Here is a 21,874-nt window from a genome sequence, read left to right as displayed (position 1 = left end):
GTGGCGGGGCCGGGCCGGGGCGGAGCCCAGCCGGGAGCCGGGAACGCGGCCGGGCGGGGCCGCCACCCCCGCGGCAGGTGCGGGCACAGCATGGCCCGGGCCGAGCGGCTGAGGGTGGGTGAGCGCCGGGACCCGGCCCGGCCCGGCTGGGGGGAGCCGGGGACTGAGGGGAGCCCCGGGCTGAAGGGAGCCCGGGACTGAAGGGAGCTGAGGGGGAGCCCGGGGATGAGGGGAAGCCCGGGGGACTGAGGGGAGCCCGGAACTGACGGAAACTCGGGGGGCTGAGGGGAGCCCAGGGAGCTGAGGGGAACCTGGGACTGAGGGCGGCTCTGGGGCTGAGGGAAGCCTGGAGTTGAGGGGAGCCCGGGGGGCTGAGGGGAACCCGGGGCTGAGGAGGGCCCGGGGACCGAGGGGACCTCGGGGCTGAGAGGAGCCCGGGGGATTGAAAGGAGCCCGGGGACTGAGGGAAGCCTGGAGTTGAGGGGAGCCCGGGGACTGAGGGAAGCCTGGAGTTGAGGGGAGCCCGGGGGACTGAGGGAAGCCTGGAGTTGAGGGGAGCCCGGGGACTGAGGGAAGCCTGGAGTTGAGGGGAGCCCGGGGGACTGAGGGCAACCCGGGGCTGGGGGCGGCTCCGGGGAGTTCTGGCAGGACGGGGGGTCCGGGCGGGTGTCTTGGGGGCTATAAGGGCTCCTGGGTGGGTATGAGCGTCCCTGGGGGTGTGCGGGGGTCCCTGGGGAAATAGGGGGTCCCTAGGGGTCTGTGGGGTCCCGGTGGGGGTATGGGGCCACAGGGGTCCCTGGCGGGGTATGGGAGTGCCTCGGGAGCTGTGAGATCTTGGGGGTCCCTGGGTGTGTGTGGGGTTCCTGGAAGTGTATTGGGGTCCCTGGCAGGGTGTGGGGTCCCTGGCAGGGTGTGGGGTCCCTAGGTGTGTGTGGGGGTCCCTGGGGGTGTGTGGGGTCCCTGGCAGGGTGTGGGGCCATGCGGGCGGTTCCCAGAGCGGGCTCGGTTCTCTAAAGGACCCCTTGGCGGGTGTGCGCCCACCCAGGGATGGCGATGGGGGCTCTGGAGGGCTCCTGGCAGGTGTAGGGCTGTTCATGGGTCCCCCGTGGGGAAGGGGCTCTCTCTGGGGTGGCTGCCGGGGGCTCGGGGCCCCATCCAGCCCCGCATCCATCCCCGGCCTCTCGGTGTCGCAGAACAAGCTGGTGGAGCGCTGCGAGCGGCTGCAGCTGCAGAGCGCGGCCATCGCCCGGCACGTGGAGCAGGTGCTGCCCGCCAAGGACCAGGCGGTGCTGGTGAGTCCCCGGGGCTGGCCCTGCCCGCTCCCTGCTCCCTGCCCGCCAGGGATGCTCAGCTCCCGGGCTGGGGGAAAAACGGGATGCTGGCGGTGGAAATGGAGTGCCGCGGTGTGCCTGGAATTCTTGCTTCATTTGCTTAAGAAATGGGCGCAGACAATGGTGCGAATGTACAACAATCAGGATCGGTGCCTTAGAATTCCTGGGTTTGTTTGTTCCTTGCTGTCACTGAGGGTGAGGACAAAGGACAGTGATAGAATCACAGAATCCCAGATTGGTTTGGGTTGGAAGGAACCTTAAAGACCACCCAGTTCCAACCCTCTACCAAGGGCAGGGACACTTCCCACTATCCCAGGGTGCTCCAAGTTCCACCCAACCTGGCCTTGGACACTTCCAGGGATCCAGGGGCAGCCACAGCTTCTCTGGGCACCCTGTGCCAAAGCCTCACCACTCTTGCAGGGAAAATTTCTTCCCAATATCCTATTCATCCCTCCCCTCTAGCAGTGGGAAGTCATTCCCTCCTGTCCTGTCTCTCCCGGCTCTTGTCCCAAGTCCCTCTCCAGCTGTCCTGGAGCCTCTTTAGATGCTGGAAGGGGCTCTAAGTCCTCCCTGGCATCTTTTCTTCGGGCTGAACACTCTCAGCTGTTTCAGTTTTCAGAGGGACAGGACTCTGGTCCCTCGCAGGTTGTCACTTAGGTCCCGGGGCTGTCTGAGGAGGCAGTGGGCAGGTTTGGGAGTGCTTTGGAGCCAGGTAGCACAGTATGCCGTGGCCTGAGCTCAGTTAACAGAGCAGCACAAGTGGCTGAGCCCCAGGAGAGGTGGGAGAAGCAGCTGGGGCTCCCCTCAGGGCTGGGGCTGACACCACTGCCATGTCCTTGCTGCAGAGCGCGGCCAGCGCGGCGCGGGAGCTGGTGATCCAGAGGCTGCTCCTGGTGGGAAAGGCCTGCGAGAACGAGGAGCAGCAGCTGCTGGAGAAGGTGCACGCCGAGGAAGAGAGGGCACACCAGAGCATCCTCACCCAGCAGGTGCACTGGACAGAGGCTCTGCACAAGCTGGGTGCCCTCCGCACATACCTGGTGGACATGATCACCAACCTGGATGACCAGAGCCTGCTGGTGAGTGCTGGGAGGGAGGCAGCCCTGAGCTGAGCTGCTCTTTTTTGTTGCGGGATTTCAGTGCAGCGTTCAGCAGCAGCTGCTGTGCTGACAGCAGGGAGGCAGAGGTGGACAGGATAAACATTTGCAGGTCTGGCTCAGGGAATCTCTTTGACCTGATGCTGATAAGCCCCTGTGGTTTCCTGGTGGTTCCTAGAGCATCTGCTCTGCCTGATCCTGCTCTTGCTTGCAATGAGGTCCAGAACCACCCAGGTTCAGGTCTCAAAGCCTTAGGCTTGTAGTTGCCCTGAAGCTTGACAGCTCTGGGTTGTGAGCTGCTCTTACAACAGTTAGTTGTGCCACCAGTTTTCTAGTTTTAATCAAAACTGACCCTTAAAAACACCTGCAGCTCTTCTGGAAAGCCCCTGTGCAGCCTGGCTGAGCCCTGTTAGGGATATTCACCGTGCAAAGCAGCTTGTGCTTCCCCTTGCTCAGTTCCTTCTCTGGTTATTGAATCATCTGGGTTCACCCAAATAATTCCTCTCATTTTAGATGTGAGCAGGACCTCTGCCTTGCACTGTTCCCACGTGTAAATTTGTGAGGAAGGGAACTGCAGCTTGGGTTGGAAAGCAGACCCAATCCCATCCCATGGAAGGAGGGCAGATGTTCCTGTGGTGGGAAAGGCAGTTCCTGCCCCAGAAGCTCAGTGTGCTGGGCTGTAGCTGCACCACAAAGAGGAGAGGTTGGAGAGCAGGATCCATCAGCTGCCTGTGGCAGAGAACAGCCACACCCTCAGTTTCTCCTTTTGGGAAGGAATTAGGGGTTCATGTGTTCTCCACCTTGGCTTGTTGGTGTTGGTACTTGTGCCTATCTGGAGTCAACACATGCCATGCCACAGGAAAGCTGAAGGCATGCAAAGTGCACTGCTTGGATTTGAGCAGGGATCAGGTATTTTCTTATCACTTTGCTGTACCTTGAGAGTGCCTCATGCTCAGCAGGTACAGAAACAAGTGGGACTCACTATAAGGTCACCTCACTCTTGGCTTAAAGCCTCTGCAGCCTCCCTCCTTTGCTGTAAGCCCTGGGGTTGTTTGCTGGGAGCACAGGCTGTTCCTGCAGCCTGCCCTAGTGGGCTGGGGACAGAGAGGGGACAGCAGGCAGTGCCCCAGCCACACGTGCAATGCGTTGCCTTCAGCCATTCTCACTCATTTTCTGAGTTGGGAAGTGCTGCAGCTGAAGAAAATGGATCTTGGATGCTCCTGCTTCTCCCCAGGGCTGGGGTTGGGGTGAGGGGTGGCTTCTGTGGGTCAGGAAGGGGGACACTGCTCCCCAGGTCCTGGGTTTGCTGTGTTTGGGGTGTTCTTCTGTGGGGATTGAAGGTGTGATGACTCTTTCTCTCCTTGTCCCCAGAGTGCAGAACAAGAAATCTTCGAGAGGTCAGTACCAGCTCTGCTGATCCTTTCCCTGACCCTGCTGCAAGCTTTCCCTGCTCCTGCTCCACACCTGCACAGCCACAGCTCCTGTGCTGTGTGCTCTGACTCAGGCACCCTGTGGCACCTCCTTTGTCCCTTGTGCTGCTTTTGTTGTGGGCAAGGACAGAGCACAGAGATGCCAGCGTGGCCTCTTGTCTCTGCTCCATGTGCTGTGCTGCACCTGGAACATGCTCCATGTGCTTTCCCAGGTCAGCAGTCCTTGCTTATGGACTTCTTAAGGAACTTCTGCAGCTCCTTAGAAAACCACAGGGCTTGCTGGGCTGGGCTTGCCAGGCTGTTGGCAGGAGGTGGGATGGTCTGTGCTCCACGCTTGGGGTGCCTGGCACAGCATCTCCCCAGCTCTGCACAGGCAGGGACAGCCAGGTGCAGGTCTCAGTGTCCCCAACAGCCTTATCAGCGATGCTGAGCTGCCCTTCCCGAGGAAGCACCTTGGTGGTTGTGTTTTTATTTCATCTATTTGATTTTATTTAAGTCATTTATTTCTGTGGCTGCTGTGAGAGTGCTGGCCCTGCTCTCACTGTTCTGCCAAGAGGGCCTGTGGGGGTATTTGTGCCTGTGGGGAGTATGGAATGTGTCAGAGCACATCCCCAGCAGCCTGTGCCACAGTCTGTCCTCATAACCAGGAGCTCTGTGTGTGCCAACAACCCCCTGGCTCTGTGCTGGGTCAAACCTGACTTGCTCTGTGCCCAAACCGTGGGGCTCTGGCAATGGAGGGGACTCTGATTCACATTGTGCTCCCCTGATGGCTGCTCTCAGACACATTTATTTACCCTGTGTCTGCTGAGTGAGGAGCTGTTGACTCAGGCTGCTGGGATGTGTTTTACAACACTGCAGCCTCTCAGGAGGAGCTGTGAGCAGAGCCAACCCAAAGTACCACTCAGGCTGAGAGCTGGCCAGACACCCCTGCTGTGGTCTCTCTCTGCAGCCAGAGCTCCTCTTTAACCTCTGCCATACCTCCTTGTCATCTTTTAAACACCTCCCAGCACAATAAACTGTTGTATTTTGACACAACTCCTGTTTCCCTTTGCCAGGACGGAGGTGGCAGAGGGAATCTTGGAGCCACAGGAGTCCCTGAAGTTAAACTTTAATCAGAGCTGTGTTCAGAGTCCACTGCTGCATCGACTGTGGGCCTGTGCTGTGCTCTGCTGCCTCACAGGTCAGTGTCTTGCTCACATCTCACATGCTCCAGGGATTCCTGCAGCCTCACTCATGCCCAGAGAAACACCCTCATGCTGTGTCCAAACCTCTCTGTGTCCTGCTCCTGTGCTCTCCCAGCCCTTACTTGTTTCTTGGAGCCCATTCAGGGAGGCAGCAGCAGCTGTGGGAGGTGTAGAGGCTGCAGTGGGGGCTCAGGGAAGAACTGGAGTTTGAAAAGATTGTGTGTTTTATCAGCTTTACTGTGGCTTTAACGTTGTGTGGTTTCTTTTGCTGTTTCCTGGCTCTCTGGGCGACAGCAGTGAGGCTGTCACAGAAGTCTCTGTTCACAGCATTTAGCATTGGGCTGCTGGTGACTTTGAGAGGGTGATTTCATCTGTGGGGTGTCTGTGAGACTGACCAGTGCTGAGGGCAGTGAGTAGATGCAGCAACATTCTGATCAGGAGCTGAGATTGTGGCTGTGCACGAGCTGGTGGCTCTAGAGGTGTTTGTGCTCTGGCCCAGCTCCTGCTGTACAGCTGAGGCATTTGCCAGGCCACTGACAGGCTCTGGGACTGGTTTACCTGGTTAGTGCTGGCTGTGTTCAGCAGGAAAAGACATTTTTCCTCCAGCTGTGATGTGCTTGAATGGCTGGTTGTGAAATGTTTGCTTTTATTCTGGCTTTCAGTCTGTTGTTAGAATATTTCAAATGGATTTTTTATTTCACAGAGATGGCAACATCTTTTGTGATTTGCCTTGTGAACAATCCCTAGGGTGGTTTTTCCACAGCTTCTGTAAAACATTGACAGTGTCACAGAATCCCAGAATTGTTCAGGTTGGAAAAGAACTCTCAGACCATCCAGTCCAACCTGTGCTCATCACCCAGCCCAGATCCATGTCCTGTCATGCCTTGGACACCCCCAGGGATGATCATGCCTCCACCTCCCTGGGCAGTCCCTTCCAGCATTTAACAGCCCATTCCAGGAAGAAATTCCTCCTGAAAGAATCAGTTGAGCAGGTTCTCAATGTTCAGAGCTCAAGCAGGAAGCCTTTCCCTAATTTTCTTTGTTGTGACAGGGTTTTTGTAAGGATTCTTGTCCCAACAGTGTCTTTGTGAACTGTAATGACTTTCAGGCATTCAATTCTTGTGGTGGGTGTGCTGATGCACTAATTACACAGGAATCTCCTTCTCTTTGGGGTTTTTTGAGTGTGTGGTTACATTTCACATGTCATTACTGCATGCTGAGGATGCCTGGTGTGTCCTTGTGGATCTCATCAGTCCACAGGCCACCCTGGACCAAGCTTTAGTGATTTAATGTTAACAGCATTAAGGCACAGAAATGTGAAATATCCCTCTGTGGTCCCTTCTCCCAAAGGCAGGTGAGCAGGTGGCTGTCTTGTTTATTTGCTTGAAAACTGAAAATTCCAAGCCTTGACTGCTCACTCCAAAACCTCTTAAAAAACTTAGAAAGCAGCTGTAAAAGGGCTTCCATTTCACTCTCAAAAATAAACATGATTCCTTTGATGCCTTCACTTGGCATCCAGGCTTTTGCATCACTTCTCTTTGGGGTTGGCAGCTTCTTCCTTACACCACGAGATGATGTAAACCCCCTGTCACTGCTTTGAGAGGGATCTCAGTTCATGGGAACTTGGGTTTTTAAAAGCAGTCAGATGTGCTGCAGCTCACACAAATGTCCTTCCCAGAGCTGTTAACTGTGGGAATTTATTGTCCCTCATGTCCCAAGGCCACCCTGATGGATACAGGACACAGAGAAACTTGGGGCTGAGATGAATTCCCAGTAGAATCATCAATCAGAATTACATGTGAAAATCCAGATTTAATCATGACAAAACACTCGTGTGAGGGGCAAAATTTGCTGTTCTGAATTACTCTGCTGTTACTTTGCCAGCACTTCCCCTGCCTCAGATGCTCCCCTGGAACTGCAATTCCCCAGCCAAGCAATGTGGGTGTCCCTGGGGTGGTGTTTCCCTGCCTGGACCACCAGGATGCAGCCCTGGCTTTGCTGTGTGTTACACAACAAGGAGGTTCAGTGCCCTCCTTCTGCCTGAGGAAGATAAAGTCTGCTGCTGCTCTGTTTTCTATGAATTCAGAGCAGCATTTGGCTTCCTGGAAAGCAGCCCTGCACACACCAGCAGCGTGGGCAGCCCCAGAACCCTGTGGAGAGCTCGGGTTTGGCTGCTGTGTGGGAAATAAATCATCAGCTGAAGGAGGCTGGCAGCTCCTGGCTGCAGCTCCTCTTTGGGCTCACTCTGGCTTGCAATAACTCCTACCTGACATGCACAGGTGTGTGGCATTGATTTGCAAAGGGATAATTCAGCCTGGGTTCATTTGCCAGGGAGCAGCTGGGCAGGTGCAGCCTGAGGAAAGCTTGGAGCATTGCTGCTGTGCTGTTTGCTGTTAGAGGGATACTCACCTGGGTCCTGGAGCAGGTTGGGCTCTGGGATGACCCTGTTGAGGTCATCCTTTGGTTCTTTAAGGGCTCATTGTCCTGGATGTTGGACAGAGGGTTTTGGTTCTTTAAGGGCTCATTGTGCTGGATGCTGAGAAGAGGGTTTTGGGCAATGGCTGGTGCTGGTGTGACAGGGTAGAGCTGCTGGCAGCGATGGGAGAGCCACTGGATCACCCCTCCAGCCCTGTTTCCATGGTGGTTTGAGATCTAAAATGAATGAAGTGAGGGTGGAGGAAGGCAGGGCAAGGAGGGGCACCTGCTGGTGGGAACTGGGACTCCTCAGGAGCAGGTGAGTCCAGTGGGCATCGGCCTCATACCTGCTTCACCAATTCAGGGACACTTGTGCAAATCCACAGCCTGCAGACCCACAGGGGGAAGCATGCAGCCAGGGCAGGGCACTATGATCTTAGAGGTCTTCTCCAGCCCTGACAGTCCTGTGATTCCACGATGATGAAGTGGTGCAGACCCACAGTGAGTGCCGTGTCCTCTGGCCAGCCTGGGCTGCTGCTGGCTGGTTTTGTGCAGCTGGGCACCCTCTTCTTTCCCAGCAAAGCCAGATCCAGTTACAGCCATGCTGAGCTCTTAAGCCTGCTGCCACCTCCCTACGCTGCTCCCAGCCCCTGAGGGTGGCTTGATAAACACCTGGGGCTTTGTAGCAGGAAAGAGATTTCCCTGCCCAGCCCTCTGCAGTCCTGTTTTTCCGGCTTTGCAGGTTTTCTGCTCACAGCCCTCCCAGTCTCGCCAGGCTCTTGGCTCCCCTGGATGGGGGAGGAGCAGCCAGGTCCTGCTCACCCACCGTGGGGGTGGGAAAGGACAGGAACGAGGTTTGGACCTCTCCCAAAAGTGGGGTGAACCAAACCCTGCTGAGTTCTGTTCTCTGGGGTCAGGCCAGGGTCAGAGGAAGATGAGCAGGGCCTTTAATGCAAGGTGGAGAGGTGCCTGGTGAGTGTGTGCCTTGTTCTGGCCCTGGCTGAGAGGAGGAGCTGTGGCACCCAGGCTGAGCCCCCAGCACTGTCACCCTGGGGTGCAGATGGGCCCCAGGAGTGATGTGTGAGGAGAGGGTGGTTGTGCTTGTGTTCCTTATGGCCATGACTACCTCAGGTGGTTCAGGTGGTGGCCACTGAGTCAGTACTCACCCCATGGCTTCTCTTGCAGGCTCACAGGAGATTCACATCGATGAGAAAACCCTGAGCCCCCACCTCAGCCTGTCAGAGGACAAGAGAACCCTGACCTTCAGCCCCAAGAAGGCAAAGGTGGACTCGGAGTGCCCCGAGCGGTTTGACCACTGGCCCAACGCTTTGGCCACGGCACCTTTCCACTCGGGGCTGTGTGCCTGGAAGGTCAGCGTGGAGCAGAGCTGTGCCTACAAGCTGGGGGTTTGCTACAGCTCCGTGCCCAGGAAGGGCTCTGCCAACGAAGGGCGCCTGGGTTTCAACTCTGTCTCCTGGGTGTTCTCACGCTACGACAAAGAATTCCGGTTCCTGCACGCGGGGCAGCCCCAGCCCGTGGAGCTGATCAAGGCCCCCACAGAGATCGGGGTCCTGCTGGACTTTGCTGGGGGGGAGCTGCTTTTCTACGACCCCGACTCCTGTGCCATCCTCTTCTCCCACCGCCAGCCCTTCCTGGAGCCCGTGTACCCTGTGTTTGCCGTGGCACACCAGAGCATCTCGCTGGTGCTGTGACTGTGTGTGCTCTGCACGGTGCCTCAGGGGGAAAGGAGCCCGGGCAGGGCTCTGGGCTGTGTCCAGGGGCCTTCAGACAACACCTGCCTTCACACTACACCTGTTCCTCTGTGTTTTCTGCAGCTTTCCTCTCATCCCAGAGCTTACACCCTGTGCTGGGGTGAGGGTCTGGGATTGCCCAGCTGCTCCTGGGTGAATTGTTTCATTTCTGCCCCACCAAAGTCAGCTTCCCAGTCTGCTGGTGGGCTGGAGGAAAGAGGAGAAATAGTGAGAGATATGTATGGGGAAATGGCAGAGAGAAGGCCTGTGAAAAGGGACATTCCATATGTGCTCTACAGCTCCTTGACAGGAGGGTGGAGCCAGGGAGTGTCAGGCTCTGGTCCCAAGCAAGAGTGAAAGGACCAGAGGAAACAGCTTCAAGTTGTGCCAGGAGAAGTTTAGGTTGGATAGTGGAGAAAATTTCTCTGGCACAGGCTGCCCAGGACAGTGATGGAGTCACCATACCTGGAGGGGTTTAAAAGGTGTTGTGGATGTGGCACTTGAGGACATGGTTTAATGGTGGCCTAGGCCTGGTGTTGGGGGAACAGTTGGACTTGATCCTAAAGGTCTTTTCCAACCTAAATGATTCTGTGATTCCTTGACTGGGACACAGCTGGAGATGCTTTTGGGAGAAGCAGAGCAGGGACAGTGCAGGGGGCTGTTCCCTGGGGGGGAATCATGCTGGGACAGGGGCACTGCTGAGGGGCTGGGGCCATGTCCAAGCAGAGGAACAAGCAAAGAGCAGCAGAAAGAAACCAAAACTGAGTGTCTCAAGGGAGTGGGGTTTGAGGGTAACGTGCTGCAAACACAGGGAGCTGATGGCAGAGAGGAGGGAGAGGTGTAGGCCTGGACCTGAGATAGAGAAAGGGGTTTAAAGTAATCTTTAAAGGGTCATATTTATTTCTCACTACTCAAACCAGTCAAGTTTGTTAATTGGCAATTGATTAAAATAAATTGCCCAGCTCCCAGGAGACCTGCAGGCACCTCCTGCCTGCCTACCACTGTTGGGAGAGGGGGGGATGGTGGTGAGGTGGCAAAGCCGGGGTACACTGAGGGTGCAGGGCTTGGGCAGGGCTATCCTGGGTGCTCTGTGTGGGCAAACCTTCCCTTGCACTGGGGGATGCCTGAGCCTGTCCTCGGGGTGACTGAGAAGGGATAAACCTCACTCTCTGCCTCCATGAGCCCCTGGAGTGACCCAGTCCCAGCCCTGTTAGGGGAAGACACCACAGCTGACCCTCTTCTGTGGCGTTTTTAAAGCCATGAAACACATCTGCTCCACTGCTGGGCATCAAAAATATTTTATTGCACGAACACTCCTCCTGCTCCACAGGCAGCTCGGACTCGCTGCTGTTCCCTGCCCAGCTGGCAGCAAGAAATCTCAGTTCAGCACTCTGCAGCAGCTACTCCTTCTCGATACGAGCCAGGACGTGGCTGAGCGTGGGCAGGACGTGCTCGGGGGGCACCTCGGGCCCCTCTGCGTGCCCGGCCGTCCTCAGCAGGAAGGCGTGCATGCCCACGGCCCGGGCCGCCCGGTAATCCCGGCTGTAATCATCCCCGACGTGCGCCGCCTGCTCGGGCCGGGCCCCGCCGAGCCGCAGCGCCTGCTGGAAGATCCTCCCGTCCGGCTTGGCCACCCCCGCCGCCTCCGAGGTGAGCACGAACTGGAAGTGCTGCCGCAGCTCGCACTGCGACAGGATGACTTCCAGCCGGTTGTCGAAGTTGGAGACGATTCCCATGCGGAATCCGAGCTGGCGGCAGCGCCTCAGGGTCTCGGCGGCTCCCGGCAGCATCTCCCAGTTGTCGCTGCTGCAGTAATCGCGGTACAGCTTCTCCGCCACCTTCGCCAGCGCCGCCTCGTCCTGCACGCCCGACAGCCTGAAGCTCTGTTTGATGACATCCAGCCACCACTGGCGGGAGCTGAGCCCCTGGCCGTGGCCGTAGTTGGGGAAGCGGCGGCTCTGGGCTCCGTACACCTCCCGAAAGGAGCGGCCCAGAGCCTCGGGCTGCACCTGCAGGCCCTGGGCCCGCGCCTCGGCCGCGTAGCTCTGGCCCACGGGCTGCCGCAGCCGCAGCAGCGTGTCCTTCACGTCCCAGGTCAGCAGGCGCAGCCTGAGCATGGCCCAGCAGCCAACGGGACAGTGTCACATCACAGCGCCCTTTGTCCGCCTCGGTACGAGCGTCACTGTCCCTCCGGCGGGGCTCAGGGCCCCAACGGGCTCAGCATGGAGAGACGGCAAACCCTGCTCCGAGTGCCGGGGCAAAGTCTGCGGGGCCGGGGCGAGCCGGGGCACCGGGGGTGGAGCGGGGAGGGTGTCCGGGGCACCGGGGGTGGAGCGGGGAGGGTATCCGGGGCGGTCCCCAGGCCGGGCTCCCGGTGCTGCGGGCTGCGGGAGCGCCCAGGGCCGGGACCCACCTGCGCCACGGCCCGGAAGGACCGCCCCGACCGGAGAACCCTCCCCTCCCGGCATTCCCGCCCATCCCGGAATTCCCTCCCCTCCCGGAGAACCCGCCCCAGCCACAATTCCCTCCCATCCCTAAGATCTCGCCCCAGCCGCGCTCAGGGCCGGGCCCTCTCCTCCCGCAGCCAGCGCAGCAGCTGCGGGGTGAAGTAGGTGATGATGATATCGGCCCCTGCGGAGAGAAGGGACGCTGGAGGCAGCCCGGGGGCACACGGGGGGGATACAGAGGGGCACAAGGGGGTCTCAGCCTCCTCACCTGCTCGCCTGAAGGCCGTGATCGCCTCGTGCAGCGCCGCCTCCAGGCTGAAGGCGCCGGCCTGCGCCCCGTGCCACAGCATGGCGAACTCCCCCGAGACGTGGTACACGGCCAGAGGGTGCGTGGGGTGCTGCGGGAGCGGGTCAGCGCCGGGACAGCCCCAGAGCTCCCAGCGCCCTCCCCAGAGCCCCCCCGGCCACCAGCCGGGTCCTCACCCGAGCCTTGACGTCCCTGACCAGGTCCAGGTAGGGCATCCCCGGCTTGACCATCAGCATGTCCGCGCCCTCCCGCACGTCCCGGTCCTGTAAGAACAGCTTGTTTGAGCCCAGGAATGGGGAGCCTTGGTTGTTTTCCCCAGCAGGGATGACAGGAGCTGTGAGCCCCTCCCGGCCCAGGTGGGTCCATACACACAGGGAGAGCTGATGGCTTCGTGTCCCTGCAGCTGAGAGCCCCAGGCACAGCAGGGCATGGGGACAGCCCTGCACAGCTCATAGAGCTCAGCCCTTGGGGACACACTGGGGACAGAGCTCAGCCCTCGGGGACACACCGGGGACAGCTCACACTGCTCAGCCCTCGGGGACACACTGGGGACAGCTCTGCCAGGCTGATGGGCCTCGTGTTTCTTTGGCTCATGGAAGGGGAAGGCCCTTGAGCATTTGCCTCCCAACCTCTTGCTTGCCCCCAGCCCTGCAGGGTGTGATCACCCTGGCCCCATGTGAGGGTGTCTCACCCCAAAACCATAATCCCACATCCCACAGCCATAACCCCACATCCCACACTCATCCTACTGAGAATGTCCCACTCCACAGCCATAACCCCACACACCTCCCATTGAGGATGTCCCACCCCATACCTCACACTGACCCCACTGAGGCTGTCCCACCCCACAGCCATAACCCACATCCCACACTCATCCCACTGAGCGTGTCCTACCCCAAAGCCATAACCCCACACACCCCACTGAGGCTGTCCCAGCCCACACTCACCACAGCACGCATGGCCAGGCCCCGGGCCCCCGGGGGCAGTTGGTAACAGCGCCGGTCCCCAAAGGCAGGTTTGGACAGCGCCGCGTCCCTGCTCAGGGGCAGAGGGCACAGGGTGAGCAATCCCTGCCTCCCACCTCCTGCAGCTTCAGAAACACGAGGACAGGCCAGGACAAGTGTCTGAGTCACCGAGCCAGAAAAAGGGGGCACTGCTGATGCATTTCAGCACCCAGGGATTGCTCTGGGAGGTCCTACAGGCCCAGGCTGGCAGCTGTTTCAACACCCACTGCCCTGCCCATGCCCAGGATCTGGGTAAAATTTTTCAAGGTTCCTCAGGGATACCCTGCCAGGGTCAGGCTGTCCTTGGGACAAGGTCTAACATCTGACTAAAGCTGAGGCTTGTCCCTGAAGTCACCCTGTGGGGCAACACTGACTCCTGTGACTCCTGACTGTCCTGGAAGCTGCAGGCAGCTCTCTCTACCTGCCTTGCCACCAGCACCCAAACAAGATGGGTGGAAGATCACCCTTCAGTGACCTTCCTGCCATCCAGCCTCTCTTTGGAAGGTCCATTTGTCTCCTTTTTGCATGGAAAAGTAGGAATAGTGTGCTGCAAAGTGACCAGTGTGGCCCCACCTGCAGCCCAGCCCCTTTCCCAAATAACTCCCTGGGAATGCCCTCCCAGGCAGGCTGGCCCAGCTGGGCACACCTGGCTGGGGGACAGACCCACCTGAAGGGGCCGTAGAAGCACGAGGCAAACTTGGCACTGTAGCTCATCACTGAGACCTGCAGGGCAGAGAGGGACAGTCAGGGCTGGGAGCTCAGGGCCACATCCCAGGGCTGGGACAGGACACATTCCCTCCCACAGCTTTATCCTCCCCCTGCCAGAGCTCTGGCACCTCACTGTGCCAAGGCCATTGCCCTGTGTGTGCTGGGGCAGGGCAATGCCCGTGGGACCAAGGGGGGCTTTGTCCCTCTGCCCCTTGCCCTGTCCCCTGAGCCTTCCATAACTCAACCCCCCTAAAACATGTTGTCCTGGGTTGCAGTGTAGGATGTACACAAAGTATTTATTCCATCCCCATCCCCATGAGCTGTTGGAACCAGGTGGGGCAGTGTTTTCCCAGGCCCGAGCCAAGCATTCCCACCTGGAGAGAATCTGGGATTTGGGACAGGACAAGCAGCCCTGAGCCACTGGATTCCCAGAGGAGCAGAGCTCCCAGACCTTTCTGTGGGATCACTGCTTCAGGAAGAGCCCCTCACCTGGACTGCTCCCCCCACCCTGCTCAGGGTGTGTTCTGACTCTGGCAGTGCTCTTTTGTATTACTGCATTGATTTTATTTTATTTTACCTTTCCTCTTATTAAATTGTATTTCTGACTTGGAGCCTCTCACTCGTTTTTCTTTCAAACGACACCACACATGCAGATCCCTGGCTCACCTTGTTGCCCAGGTCGTTGGAGATCAGAGCCTGTTTCATGGCTGCAATCCTTCCATCCATCATGTCTGAGGGGGCCACGATGTGGCAGCCTGCAGGGACAGACAGGACAGGGCTGCACTCCCAGCTGGAGCCAGGCTGCTTTTGGCTCTCCCCAAAGCCAGAGAGGAGCAGCTCTGTGAGAGCCAAACTGGAGTGTCACTGCCCGGGGCTCCCCACCTGCTTTGGCATAAGCCAGAGCCACCTCGGCCAGGCGCTGGCAGCTCAGCTCGTTCTGGATGGTGCCGTCTTCACGCAGGATCCCTGCGACACAAACCTGGGCTTACACAGGCCAGGGACAGCTGGGGCCTCACTCCCCAGGGGACTGTGGCTCTGGGGACAAGCTGGGGAGGTGCTCAGGGCAGCAGTGGGGAAGTTGATATGTTAAGGGAGGTGGATAAGGACCAGGAGCTTTCCAGGGACTGGACACAGCATGGGGGTGCTCCAGGGAAGGGGAGGGGAGGGAAGGGAAGGGAAGGGAAGGGGGACATGGAGAGGTGCTCAGACTCAGGGCCTGAGGGAGGGTCTGAACCACCCGTGCCTCCCACCCAGGAGAGGTCACCCAGGATCAACTACACCAGTCCAGGGAAGCCAAGTGTTGGAGCAGGAGCTGGCCAGACCCTCAGCAGCAGATGGCAAATGCCAGAGGCTCCCAGAGGAGCAGAGCCCAGCCCTGTGCTCACCGCAGTGCCCGTGTGAGGTGTAAGGGCACAGACACACATCACAGGCAACCAGCAGCTCTGGGAAGGTGGAGCGGATCTTCCTGATGGCCTGGATGGCAGGAGTGCCCTCGGCATCAGCAGCAGAGCCTCTCTCATCCTGTGAGGGCAGAAACACCTCAGCATGCACAGCTGACACTTCCCACCAGCTCCTCTGTGGCAGCAGCTCTGCCCAGGAAACATTTCCTGAACTGTGGGACCCCAAAGGCTGGATGATGTGACCCCACTGAGGGAAAAGGGTGATGAGCAGCCAAGGCAGGTTTTGGGGCCACCTGCAGAGCTCTGGGGACTTTCTGGGTGTCACTGCAATTCCCCATCCCCATCTGCTGTGCTGAGTGGGCTGTAATCCCAGCCAGAGACCCTGAACTGCTCCTGTTTGGAGCAGGATCACCCCCCACCCAGCCCCACATTGCTCTGTGGGGTATCCCAGCACCCCCAGACACAAACACTGACCTTGTGGATCTTGCTGGGCACCCCAAAGATGAGCACACACTTGAGGCCATCCTCGACAAGGGGCCGCAGCATCCCCTCCAGCTTGTTCACTCCATACCTGAGCAGGGCAAAGGGAAGCAGCTGCCAGGAACCCAGAGCTGCTCCGTGGGGAGAGCTGCCCTGGGGCTGGGATGTTGCCCTGTGAGCAATCCAGCATCACCAGGCACTGCCTGGAGCTACAGGGGAGGTGTTGCCTGAACACTGGGAGGAACAATCTGAGCCCTTATCTGGGGCTCCAGGAGCATTATCTGCCCAGCCTGGACACTGCTCTGGAGGGATGGGCATACCCTGCCCTTGGATCCCTTATCTTGGTGTCCCTGGTGCAGATCCAGCCCACTTTCCCATCACAGCAGCCCTGCCCAAAGCCTTGCAGATGCAGAGAGGAGCTGCCACTCCAATGGGATCCAGTGCAGGACCAGATCCCACATCCTTACAGAGGTTTTGTGGCTGCTGCTGGAAACACCTGGTCACTTCCAGGCTCCCTGTGTGCCCAGCCCACAGCCTGGGAGTGCTCTGGGACACAGCCAGACCCTCCCAGTACTGACACCCTTCCAGCACTCCCTGCATGATTCCCTCCCCTCCCTTAGTGGATGAACCTTCCCACTTTGCCCGATGCTGGGAGATCTCCAAAGCAGGAAACAGAGGGCTGGAAGCCTCCCCCTGCCTCATGCTCAGGGCATTAATGAACCCTCCCCTGAGTGACTGGAGGGCTGGATTCATACCTGGCTTGTCCAGGAAGGCTGGGAATTGGCTCCACGGCATCAGGGCTGTCACTGTGGGAGGTGGATGGGACAGAGACATGAGCACTGGGTGTGGGAAAGAGCCCTCTCTCCCAGACTTGTCCACAGGAATTCTAAACCTATTTAAGAGCTCAGGGGGCTGCAGAGGCTCCAGTCACCTCCTCACTCACGTCACAAAGATGGGGTAGATGAGGTTGGAGGCATCGAAGGTGGTGGCCGTGCCCTGCCAGGAGCGCAGCACGGGGTGGAAGTATCCGCTGTGGAGGACGGAGTCTGCCTGCATGCTGGGCTCTGCTCTCAGCCACGGAGCCTCTGAAACACCACAACAAACCAGCTGAGCTGCTGCTCGATGTGAGGAGGGGCTGGGATCCAGGCAGACACTGCCAGGCCATGAGCTGCAGCCCAGGCAGCTCCACCCCACCTACCCCCAGCACCCAGGGGTGCTGCAGGACCCCCATCAGCAGTCACAGCACAGTCCTACCCTTTAACAGGGGTGTCAGTCCCCACAAACCTCCCAGTGCCCCCCATTTCCAGCCCCTGACAACCTCCCCCAGCAGAATCACGTTCACCCTCTGCAGGCTCCTTTCCCTGAGCTCCAAGAGGGTCATTCTTCATTCATTTTACTTTCCCTTAGTGCTGAGAAATCGTGTGACACACTTTTTGCATGGAGAGGACACAGAGCTGCTCTGTGTGATCTTTAAGGTCCCTTCCAACCCAAATAATTCCATGATTCTGTGCAGCACCACACATTTATGGCTGCAGTGTGAAGGTGCAGCTACAGAAGAGCAGGAGCACTGGAGGAGACAGGCACAGGACCATCCAGGGCTCTAAAACCATCACACAACTCTCAGTTACACAACTCCAGTGGCCACTTACTGCTGCACAATGAGAGCTGTGGAGTTGGGCAAAACTCCCACACAAATCAATTGTCAGCTGTCCCATGGCTGAGGCTTCTTCTGCACCAAAGTTTCATTCTCCAGCAGACCCAGCAGCAATTCTGTGACCAGACCATTAAGAATTACACTTCCCTGAGGGCTCAATTCCCACCACCAGTGGAAGGGGCTGTGGGCAGGGAGCTCTCCTGGGATTAAATGTTTGGCTGCAGGGCAGAAAAACAGCTGCACAACCTCAACAAGGGACTGTTTGTGCAGAGCAGCCCCAAGGATTTCTGGCTGCTCACACAGGGATGAACACCCTGTGCAGAGGAGCTTGGGTGCCCTGGGAGACAAAGCAAAGTTCCTGCTGAAGAGCTGGAGCCTGAGGGAGCTGGGCAGGAGCAGAGCTGAGACAGGATTCTGAAAGGGCAAGAGGATTCCTGTGAATCTCCTTGGGAGATGGAACAGCAGGAGGGACCCATCAGAGGGGAGCAGCCTTGTCCCATCCCAGGAGGGATTCCCCAGGCAGTAAAACCTCTCTGACCCCCAGCCTGCATCCAAACTCTCTCTGGAGAACAGAGTGGGAGCAGAGTCCTTCTGCAGGGACAGCTCACAGCTCCCAGCTCCCAGTGCAGAATTCAGGGCACAAAGTTTTACACTGGCAGGAGATGGTTCAGTTCTTCTGGAAAACCTTTAATATGAGGTGTTCTCACCTATTTTACACACTCGAGACTCTTAAGATGTTTTAATATAGAGACAGACTCTGTCAGAGCACCCCAGTGCACAGGACACTTGGAACAAAGAGGAATTTCAGTCCAGGGCTGGAATTGAGCCTCTCATACCCCAAGGGATCACTTCCAGTAGGAAAAGCCTCTCTTGGTTAGAGGCTTACATGTATAAAAACCCCAAATAAAACCATCAGGTGGTGCTGGTGGGGGCTGCAGAGCAGCTGACAGCCCATGGCATCCTCTGGCAAGTCATTTTTAGCCCTTGGAGCGCTGCCCCCAGTCCTGAGCCCAGGGACAGGGGAGCTGGCAGCTCCAGGCACAGCTCCAGGAAATGGCAAACAAAGGGCTCAGTGAACAAAAACCCACCTCGAGAATCTAAAAAATGCTTTAAACAGTTAATCCCACCAGAGGGAGGGAGGGGAGAGAGGGGGCCAGGGTGGGACCAGAGGCACCTGGCTGGAGGGGACAGATAGAGGCCACAGCTCCAAAAAATGAGCTCAGGAGGAGGAGCAGGGAGAGGGTGGGATTGCAGTGCCCAGATAAGAGCTGGGCCGGGTCCTGATGTAGTGGTGTGGGTTTGGTTTTATCAGTTTTATGTATGTATTTGTTCCTTGTTTTATGTTCCTTTTTGTAAGTTGTAATGGTTTGCCCCATGTCACCCGTGTTCCACCCTCACTGGTTTCACCCCAACCCCAGTTATGTGTCAATATAAGTTACCCAGCCCCTGGGTCTGGTCTGTCACTTTGGGGTCTCTCCCAAAAGTCTGCAAAGTTCCAGGAAAAACCCCAAGTGATTGGACAAGACTTCAGCTGTCTCCCCACCCGAGTTATTGATTTGTTACACTGTGTGTCATTTACCTGCAGAGCAATACCCACATCATCCCTGATTTGTCCCCAGTTAAACCCATCCCTGAGTTCCTCCCCCCAATAAAAGGTGTTACATTGGGGGGTTTCCTGCTTTTTTTCCCTCTTTTCCTCCCCTGCTGCTTCTGCTGAGGGGTGTCTGCTGGGGCAGATCCCCGGATGAATAAATCCATCAATTAACCCAGAACAGCCTCCTCTTTTTTCCTGCTGTTGTTGCTTCACTCCTTCATGCAAGACAAGAACTCACAGGGATGGGTGAGGTTCATCCTGGTACCAAACCTTTTTACTGTCGAGGTGCCAGGGCAGAGACAAGACACCTCTTCATCCTCTGGACAAGCTGCTGTCCATGCAGGGCACTCAATGGGACCAGGACACCGGGGTGGCACAGCCGGGGGACACCGGGGTGACACAGCCGGGGGACATTGGGGTGGCACAGCCGGGGGACACCGGGGTGGCACAGCCAGGGGACATTGGGGTGACACAGCCAGGGGACACCGGGGTGGCACAGCCAGGGGACACCGGGGTGACACAGCCGGGGGACACCGGGGTGACACAGCCAGGGGACATTGGGGTGGCACAGCCGGGGGACATTGGGGTGGCACAGCCAGGGGACACCGGGGTGGCACAGCCAGGGGACACCGGGGTGGCACAGCCGGGGGACACTGGGGTGACACAGCCAGGGGACATTGGGGTGGCACAGCCGGGGGACACTGGGGTGGCACAGCCAGGGGACACTGGGGTGACACAGCCGGGGGACATTGGGGTGGCACAGCCGGGGGACACTGGGGTGACACAGCCAGGGGACACTGGGGTGACACAGCCAGGGGACATTGGGGTGGCACAGCCGGGGGACACCGGGGTGGCACAGCCGGGAGACATTGGGGTGGCACAGCCGGGGGACACCGGGGTGGCACAGCCGGGGGACATTGGGGTGGCACAGCCGGGGGACACCGGGGTGGCACAGCCGGGGGACACCGGGGTGACACAGCCGGGGGTCATTGGGGTGACACAGCCAGGGGACATTGGGGTGACACAGCCAGGGGACATTGGGGTGGCACAGCCGGGGGACACCGGTGAAGGTGTGCAGAGCCATAAGGGGTTTGCAATGGGGATTTTGCTCCCCCTGGGCTGGGGCTGCTCCCCCTGGAGATCCCACAGGGCTCTGAGCAGAGTGAATTCACCTTTCCTCAACATCCAAAGCCCAAACCTGTCCTTTTACAGCTCTTGGCACAAAGCTCAAGGACAGGTTGGCAGCAGAGCGGCTTCACCTTTGCTCCCCAGTGAAATGAATGAAATGAAGCTCCCCAAACCTGCAGCTGTGCCCGGGGCACTGCCCCATGTCCTGCTGCTCCCCAGGGACGGGAAATGACTTTTCCCAGTGGCAGGACCTGACACAGGACGGGATAATTTTTGGGGACGAGCTGGATGGAGCCAAACCTGGCAGCTCCAGGAGCTGGGAGTGTTTGTTCCCTCTGGTCCCATCCTGGCAGCAGGAGGTGTCCCTGAGCATTGCAGCCTCAGCCATGGGTACAACTCTTTAGTTAAATCCCAAGCTCCCAAAATCCCAGCTGGGGACACACTGGGATGTAGCCCTGTGTGAGCAGCCAGAAATCCTTTGGGGCTGCTCTGCACAAACAGTCCCTTGTTGAGGTTGTGCAGCTGTTTTTCTGCCCTGCAGCCAAACATTTAATCCCAGGAGAGCTCCCTGCCCACAGCCCCTTCCACTGGCGGTGGGAATTGAGCCCTCAGGGAAGTGTAATTCTTACTGGTCTGGTGACAGAATTGCTGCTGGGTCTGCTGGAGAATGAAACTTTGGTGCAGAAGAAGCCTCAGCCATGGGACAGCTGACAATTGATTTGTGTGGGAGTTTTGCCCAACTCCACAGCTCTCATTGTGCAGCAGTAAGTGGCCACTGGAGTTGTGTAACTGAGAGTTGTGTGATGGTTTTAGAGCCCTGGATGGTCGTGTGCCTGTCTCCTCCAGTGCTCTGGGAAAGTGGAGCTGCCCAGGCAGACAACAGAGCTCTGGGTTAATTCACAGCCAAGTTACCCCAGGGTTAATTAGGAGTTGCCTACAAAGGTCAAGCTGCCGGGACAGGCTGATTTCGGGAAGGGGATGCTCAGGGCTCTGGAAATACACCCCAGGACACGCGGGAATTCGGGACCGACGCCAGTTCTCAGCAGCATCACACGCTGCTCGGTTGCCACGGCGACGGAGCAAAACCGGAGCAAAAAACCGGAGTAAAAACCGAGCAAAACCCGAGTTGTCCTTGCTGCGTTACCCCGGGCTGCCCTTCCTGCCTGTCCCCGCCAGGTCCCAGGCCCTGTCCCTGCAGCCATTCCCGGGCAGCTCTGCAAGGCCGGGGACGGGAGAAGGGACAAACACCCCAAATTCCCGCCCTGTGCCCGCTCCCAGCCCCGTTCCCGGCCCGGTTCTCTGTTCCCGTTCCCGGTCCCGGCACTCACCGCTCGCCGCGTCCGCTCTGCCCGCGCTACAGCAGCGACAGTGTGATTTGCATAACCACGCCCCCTAATCAGCATAGTCCCGCCCCCGCCGCGCGGAGGAGGGAATGGCGGGAAATCTCGCGCGGCGGAGCGCGGGAAAAGGCGGAGCGCGGGAAAAGGCGGCGCGGGGATTTGGGGCCGGGATTGGGGTCAGGATTTGGGGCCGGGATTGGGGTCAGCAGCGGGGATGGGCCCTCGGGGGGACATGGGCACGGCCCCGGGGTGCTGGGGCAAAGCAATCAGCTCCAGGGTGATGTAGGGGCGCCTGGAGCCAGGCTTGGGGGCACTGCAGGGGGACTCAGAGCCAGGTTTTGGGTTCTGGGGGACACGTAGCAGGGCTTTGGGGTGCTGGGGGGGGGGGCAGAAGTCAGGTTTTGGGGGTTCATGGGGGCTGGAGCAAAGCTCGGGGCAGAAATCTGGTTTTGGGGGTTCACGGAGGCTGGAGCAAAGCTCTGCCGTGCTGCAGGACCCACAGCCAGGTTTTGGGGTGCTGAGGAGGGAAATGGAGCAGGGTTTTTGGGGTGCTGTGCAGTCCAGTTCTAGGGTGCTGTGGGAGGAACTGGAGCCAGGTTTTGGGATT

At 58.4% G+C, this 21,874-nt stretch overlaps 3 protein-coding genes across 3 annotated transcripts; 1 reads left to right on the top strand and 2 right to left on the bottom strand.

Moving 5' to 3' along the window:
- The first annotated feature begins 80 nt into the window (after positions 1 to 80).
- BSPRY (B-box and SPRY domain containing) lies at positions 81 to 9,263 on the top strand. Its single transcript, XM_083876123.1, has 6 exons — positions 81 to 114; positions 1,194 to 1,292; positions 2,177 to 2,407; positions 3,797 to 3,822; positions 4,911 to 5,035; positions 8,640 to 9,263. Exons 1-6 carry the CDS (start codon positions 91 to 93, stop codon positions 9,164 to 9,166), a joined length of 1,032 nt encoding a protein of 343 aa, XP_083732249.1. The 5' UTR covers positions 81 to 90; the 3' UTR covers positions 9,167 to 9,263.
- Positions 9,264 to 10,484: 1,221 nt separating this feature from the next.
- Positions 10,485 to 11,515, bottom strand: HDHD3 (haloacid dehalogenase like hydrolase domain containing 3). Its single transcript, XM_083876124.1, has one exon. The coding sequence runs from the start codon at positions 11,320 to 11,322 to the stop codon at positions 10,606 to 10,608; it is 717 nt and encodes a 238-aa protein (XP_083732250.1). The 5' UTR covers positions 11,323 to 11,515; the 3' UTR covers positions 10,485 to 10,605.
- Positions 11,516 to 11,714: 199 nt separating this feature from the next.
- Positions 11,715 to 21,312, bottom strand: ALAD (aminolevulinate dehydratase). The gene is made up of 12 exons (XM_083876101.1): positions 21,256 to 21,312; positions 16,495 to 16,636; positions 16,307 to 16,357; positions 15,546 to 15,642; positions 15,057 to 15,192; positions 14,554 to 14,637; positions 14,338 to 14,426; positions 13,631 to 13,686; positions 12,907 to 12,994; positions 12,136 to 12,222; positions 11,921 to 12,050; positions 11,715 to 11,836 (listed from the first exon to the last, which is right to left on the bottom strand). Exons 2-12 carry the CDS (start codon positions 16,605 to 16,607, stop codon positions 11,763 to 11,765), a joined length of 1,005 nt encoding a protein of 334 aa, XP_083732227.1. The 5' UTR covers positions 16,608 to 16,636; positions 21,256 to 21,312; the 3' UTR covers positions 11,715 to 11,762.
- Between the last annotated feature and the right edge of the window lie 562 nt (positions 21,313 to 21,874).

Source organism: Zosterops lateralis (assembly GCF_965231275.1).
Source record: "Zosterops lateralis genome assembly, chromosome: 20".
NCBI classification, from domain to species: Eukaryota; Metazoa; Chordata; class Aves; order Passeriformes; family Zosteropidae; genus Zosterops; species Zosterops lateralis.
Note: the sequence above shows the minus strand (reverse complement) of the source record. Positions and strands in the feature narration are given on the sequence as shown.